Below are 6,798 nucleotides of genomic sequence, written 5' to 3' on the forward strand. Positions count from 1 at the left end.
AGTGTGTGTGTTTATGTGCTGCAGTGTGTGTGTGTGTGTTTATGTGCTGCAGTGTGTGTGTGAGAGTGTTTATGTGCTGCAGTGTGTGTGTGTGTTTAGGTGCTGCAGTGTGTGCGAGTGTTTATGTGCTGCAGTGTGTGTGTGTTTATGTGCTGCACTGTGTGTGTGTGTGTGTGTGATAAAACAATAAAAAATAAGTGTATTTTTTTAAACTGAAATATAGCTGAACTTTAAATGTTAGTTAGGCGTAAATATGACTGTAAATGTAATGAAATGCTGATAAAGATAATAAAAGAAACTTACCTCAGTTTGAATAAAAGTTTAAAGTAGTCATAAGATTTCTAGAATTGCAAAAAAAAAAAATAATAAAAAATTAAATGTAATGTCAGAAAGATACATTCATTATTTTAAATCCAGATAATAGCACAGTGCAGTAAAAAAAGACAAATTCAACATTTTCTTAGAAAACCTTTTAGAGTAAAAACAACCACAAAAAAGCTACATAGTAAAAACATGATTTTTAGTTTAAATTATATGCAATTGATAACTGACATCTAAATTAATTACAAAATTCTGGTTGAATTCACTTTTCATTCTATAAAACCCATTAGAAAGTGGTCATGGCGGGAGACATTAAAAATAGTATTTTGCATGACAGCGACACTTTGCATTCTGCTATTAACATCAGAGGTGAATCTCAAGTTTGCTGAGAATCAGTCTCTGTATTTCTGCAGCACACTGTGAATGGAAACGATGGATCGATGCTCTGACTGCGGCACCTGTGACCATTTCAGTGAAAAGCAGCTCTGTATGCTTTCATACTTCACTACACTTTCCTTAACACTGTACATTTACATTTAATCATTTAGCAGACACTTTTATCCAAAGCGACTTACAAATGAGGACAATACTGACTGTATCTAGTGCAGGATATATAAGAGAGAGATTGAGAGATTAAAGATTGTTGAACTATGGCTGAACTATTAATTTTTAATGAGGCATAAATATAACTGTAAATATAAATAAATAAATATAGACATATCACATTTTCCCTGGAAAAATATCCATTAGGTTTGATGGATAAACTATGATCTAACATAAAATTACCAGCATAACATGAACATAAAATTGTAAGAACAAAAGTCAATCATCTCAACTAGTTATTACCCGATAAGCCTACACAAATCAAGGTTTTAAATGACTTTTTTTTTTTAAATCAGTGTTGCAATAATTCACATTACTAATTACAAACCTCACATAAAATGCATGTCAAATGAAACAGCTCATATTATGTACTGAATTGGAAACTACTGAGCAGGTTAAGCTGCTTTTGACCTTTTGTTGAATAAGAACAAAAGTTTGACTTCATTTTCAAGCTCTATTTTGTTTCCTATTCATGGAAACCAGCGTGCTAGATGATTGTTGGGTAATAATTGGGTTTTATTTCCATCAAGAGCTGAATGAGATAACAGCATGATTAATGAGAGCTGCCGACGCAGGAGAACACGCTCACAGCAAAGCATTCACAGCCATTCTCTGATAAGAATTTCTTTAAAATCTTTATTCCATTACATGTGTTACATTCAATATCCAATGTTTGTTTGGACACATATATGATGGTATGAATACGAACAAGTGTTCATCTGTTGTGCCGTCCCTAATCAATAGTATAAGATGAGTGAGCAGAACTTCACACCTGCGTATATTTACATAGAAAGTCAAACTTTATACAAAGTCCATGCCGTCAATATTTACACACGGAAAAAGAGACGCCTCCGAGCAACCAGCCTTTACAGTTTGTTCTTACAAAAGAAACGCAGCGTTAACAGGGAGCTTCTGACGAATTATTATCAGCAATATCCGGCTCTGTGTTTGGGTGACGTCTGCATTTGAAGGCCTTTTATAAAGGAAAACTTAAATAAATAAACACAGGCCATCCTGAATGCAGATGGAAACAGGAATATTTTACATAGATTATTCCTGTAGTGCTTTCTATACGGAGTCAAAACAGTGAATTCAGTCTGATTTGATGATGGACATGCTGAATAAATGAAATGTGGCCAATGAGAAAGTGTCAGAAACACTCAATAAAAGAATAGGAATAAATGATAAGCCCTTACGTGTTTCGACTGAAATGCATTACGAGTCGAAGTAAAGTAGCATCATGGTAAGGATCTGTGCGCTGAAAATCCCTACTTTTTCTGCTATTAGCAGTTTAAACCATCAAAATGCAAACATGAGACGTGAACGAGCATATCTCAGTCGTTCCTCATCATCTGCAGACGGAAACAACGTTCAGCGCAGACTGAACTACGTGATGAAGAGTGATACGCATGAGCTGAAGAGGAAGATGAAGAAGCGACTGGCATCAGATCATTGGCTGCTGGAGTTTAGTGTTCATTTTCATAGTGCTTTAGAGGAAATGGCTTCATGTGAGGACATTCCTTCAAATTATAAACATGATGAAGTAAAATGTCATTCATTGTGAAGTACAGTAGCAGGGTGAGTCTCACCAAACCCCTCAATCAGTCATATTTCACTCCAATATGAAAATTACAAGAACAAAAAATTTGCTTTGCATGAAGAAAATAAAGCCTGTTTTAAAGAGTTTAAGATTGATATTAATTGACGTTCTCATAAATGAAATGCAATGCAAAAACAGGGCAAAAAATAATCATGTATTAATTACATTTTTAAGTATTTATACATCATGGTGGTACTTGTTGTACTGCCTATTAATCAGTAGTACACCAGTGTACTACAGTATTTTTATGGTATTACAATAATGGAAATCACATTTGAGGATAATGAAAATTATTCTTTATAAATTATTATTATTTTTTTATTATTTATTATAAATAAAAAATGCATGTATTGACAATTTGGGGAGGAAATGTGCTGAAATGCCATGAAAATAATGTCATAAATAATAAAATAAAAAAGGCTTCATTTTCTTCATGCAAAATATAGAAATATGTTTTGCACAACCATACATACATATATATATATTTTCCGAGATTCAAAGGAGACATAAATGCTCAGTTTTTAGATCTGGACGATAATCATCCTGTCAGGTGGGCACTGATAGTGTTCAGGTTGAGTTGAGCGAGTATTTGGCCAAATCAACATAAAAAAAAATTTAATTCATCCAAAACCAACTCAAGTGCAGTTGAAATCCACCTTGGTTTGCGTTGGTCTGCGTGTTCGTTTATGGGTTGAGGCTCGTCTCACCGACCTCCTGGAAGAGCGAGGTGTAAAACTCAGGCTCTAGCTGTTTGTTACGATAACGGTTCACGATTTCTGCGATTTTCTGTTTCCGCCGCACATGAGGCGGGCTGTAAGAGTCGCTCTCGAGACGCTTCCTCCGACATGTGTTTATTACAGTCTGACGCACCAGGAATCCTGGAGAGAGTAAGAGAATGACAAATTCATCACTGCAGACTTCATTTACAACCACATACACACACACACACACACACACACACACACACACACCCAGTGATCTCCTGCTGACCACCATGTTGTCCACCAGAGGAATGACCATGTTGAATTTGCCCACAGCGCCGTGCAGTTTGATCCGAAACAGGCCGGTCTTCAGCGGATGGATGAATATTATGGGAACGTCCTTCTCTGAGGAGCTGGACCTGAGAGAGAACAGGTGTGAGGGTGAATGAGATCAATTCACGGACTGGAATCAGTTTTTCAAACGGTTTGTTACCTGGAAGTGCTGCTGTTGACGGCCGTCTCCACGCCGGTGCTCGTCTCCGCTAGTAACTCCGACACGTGAAAGTTCTCTGAGAGAAACAGGACAAATCTGATGTAGGATGTATTTTGAAACAATTTGAAAATCAAGGAATTTTATGTATGTGGAAAATTTTACCTATGTCATCGTATCGCTCAACCCACACGACCAACACTTTGGTGTCCGGTCCTAACGGTGGTATCGTCCTGCCAGACGGCAACTTCCTGCTTTTCACTGTCGGGGACTGAGTGCAAGAATAAACATTATACACTAGCGGTCAAAAACTTGGAAGTAGTCTCTTCTGCTCACCAAGGCTGCATTGATTTGATCAGAAATACAGTAAAAAATCTGTGAAATATTATTGCAATTTAAAATAGCTGTTTTCTATGTGAATATCTGTTAAAATGTAATTTATTTCTGTGATCAAAGCTGTATTTTCAGCATAATTACTCCAGTCTTCAGTGTCACATGATCTTCAGAAATAATTCTAATATGCTGATTTTGAAGATCATGTGACACTGAAGACTGAAGTAATGATGCTGAACATAGCTATTTTAAATTGTAATATTTCACTTTTGTACATTTTTTTTTTACTGTTTTTAATCAAATAAATGCAGCCTTGGTGAGCAGAAGAGAAGAGAGATTCTTTTAAAAAATATAATTAAGATCTTTTAATTCCAAACTATATATAACTATATACTCTCTCACTCTCTCTACGTATGTACATGTGCATATGTGTATGTATGTATGAGAACAGCAGTCAAGGACAAATGTGTAACACTGAGGCAAACAGTTGCAATGGGAGAAGATGTGTGTTCGCTGACAGATGTAATTAGTGACAGACCAATACACTGGCAGGTTAAACTGCCTCAGAACTGCAGTGATCTGAAAGCTGAGGGAGTTACTCGTTGTGTGGGTCCCATGTTGTCGGAGTGGTTGGGGAAGAGCTCCAGCGTCAGGTTGGGCTGCTTCAGCAAACTGGGTAACAGCTCCATCTGAGAGTCTGAGTCTGCCGTCGGGAAGCTGTGCTCTGATGACTCGGCTACGGTAGGAGTGAAAAGAACATGTCATATTTAATAAATCAATATGAATTCATTAAATGGGTTAAATGCATTAAACTAATGGAGAAATCAATACTCCATTAATAGTCCTCTGCAGTGTGTTAGAAAGGACGCTTGATGCCTCAAATTCACGTTTATGTTCAGCCACAAATTTAATAAAACCTAAAAGTGTTTGAATACAGAAACCAATCCAAAAGCATGCAGAAACTGAACAGAGAGAGTGTTTTACCGGACGAGTCGCTGAGGGACGGCACGACAAAGGCGATTTCTGTCAGAGCGTCTGCGTAATAGAGCACCCGCTTCTCTCCGTTAAACACACCGCCGCCAGTGTCGCCCAGAGTCTCTGAATCATCTGCACACACACACACACACACACACACACACACACACACACACACACACACACACACGTACACACACACGCACACGCACGCACACGCACACGCACGCACACACGCGCACACACACGCGCGCACACACACGCACGCACACGCACACACACACACACACACACACACACACACAGTCTGTCAACAGGACTGTCAACTACACACACACACACACACACACACACAGATAGACACAGACAGACACACACACACACAGACTTATCTTTATAGTCTGATCATGAGAAGACAGTAAAACATGTATGTCTTCAGATAATCATGCTGACTTATGTTTGTTGCAAATTGTTTTTTGTAATGCTTATACATTTATAAAAATGGACAACTGTTTTTTTGTCATTTTACTGTTAACATGAAAAAACTGTGCTAATCTGCTAAATTAAACCATGTGACAAGTGCTCTACCTAAAATAAACTACTAAAAATTGACTAAAGTACTAAAATTACTAAAACTAAAATAAATAATAAATCAAAGTTAAACAGAAATATAAACAATAATAAAAAAAGCATGTAACAAAATTATTAAATTTAAAATTAAAATGAAAACTGAAAATATAAAATTAAAAATGTTCTAAAAAAATATATAATAAATTATTAATAAATATAAACAATGGTATATAAATAATAAATAAACACTGAAATAAACAAAATAGAAGCGTACCGTATATACCTAATTAGAAATGTTGCCTTTGTGACTAAATAAAATAAATTGAAGTACTAAAATGACAAAATAAAACTGAATTAAAGTTAGAGAAACATAAAACATTTATAAAAATGGCAAATGCACAAAATTACTTTAAAAAATGTAAAATATAAAAATAAAAGTGAATTCAAATTATTAATGAATATGATAATAGTATTATGAATAATACTAAATTAACACTGAAATAAACAAAACAAAAGTGTACCATATATCCTCATTACAAATACTGCCTTGTAGGGATGTAACGATTAACTGCAAGCCGGTTGAAAATCAATTCAAATATGTGACGATTCAAATCGGTTGAGATGCTAAACAAATCACGATTCATTTAGGGGTAGGAGTTTATATGAATGCATGTCTGAGGGGAACTTACTGTCTTTAGACAAGTTTAGATGGTATTTTTTCTTTTCTTCTTGCCTCTGTATAATGCATATTAAAGTTCAGAAGTGCAGCGCTGCTTTGTTTACAGCGGTAACCAAGGAAACACTGTATCATTGCTGTTCATAAGTGCAGCGCTGCTTTGTTTACAGCGGTAACCAAGGAAACACTATCATTGCTGTTCATAAATGCAGTGCTACTTTGTTTACAGCGGTAACCAAGGAAACGCTGTATCATTGCTGTTCATAAGTGCAGCTGTTCAGAAGTGCAGCTGCTTTGTTTACAGCGGTAACCAAGGAAACGCTGTATTGTCTTAAATCTCAATTTGTAAAAAAAAAAATCGAATCGAGTCATGATTTGAGTGAATCGTTACATCCCTACTGCCTTGGTGACTAAAGGAAATAAAACAAGTTGAAGTTAAAGTACTAAAATTACTAAAAATTAGACATAAAAAATAAAGCAATAAGCCCCGTGAAGCCGTGGTTTACAGTGAATTTATAACATTTATAAC

General features: G+C 36.0%; 1 protein-coding gene across 3 annotated transcripts in view; it reads right to left on the bottom strand.

Annotated features, from left to right (window-relative positions):
* Window positions 1-1,525: 1,525 nt before the first annotated feature.
* Window positions 1,526-6,798, bottom strand: part of LOC107666080 (ral GTPase-activating protein subunit beta-like) — a 46,433-nt gene continuing 41,160 nt past the window's right edge. For 2 of the 3 annotated variants that reach the window (XM_016457187.1, XM_016457185.1), the window contains exons 25-30: window positions 5,033-5,155; window positions 4,648-4,784; window positions 3,881-3,986; window positions 3,719-3,794; window positions 3,496-3,644; window positions 3,014-3,402 (exon numbers count right to left, since the gene is read on the bottom strand). In XM_016457187.1, the coding sequence (XP_016312673.1) occupies window positions 3,209-3,402; window positions 3,496-3,644; window positions 3,719-3,794; window positions 3,881-3,986; window positions 4,648-4,784; window positions 5,033-5,155 (785 nt within the window). In that variant the 3' untranslated portion in view covers window positions 3,014-3,208. Of the gene's footprint in view, window positions 2,445-3,013; window positions 3,403-3,495; window positions 3,645-3,718; window positions 3,795-3,880; window positions 3,987-4,647; window positions 4,785-5,032; window positions 5,156-6,798 lie in introns of those variants that run through there. The other variant, XM_016457186.1, reaches the window with a different exon arrangement.

Source organism: Sinocyclocheilus anshuiensis, unplaced genomic scaffold, assembly GCF_001515605.1.
Source record: "Sinocyclocheilus anshuiensis isolate Anshui unplaced genomic scaffold, SAMN03320099.WGS_v1.1 scaffold447, whole genome shotgun sequence".
Lineage (NCBI taxonomy): Eukaryota > Metazoa > Chordata > Actinopteri > Cypriniformes > Cyprinidae > Sinocyclocheilus > Sinocyclocheilus anshuiensis.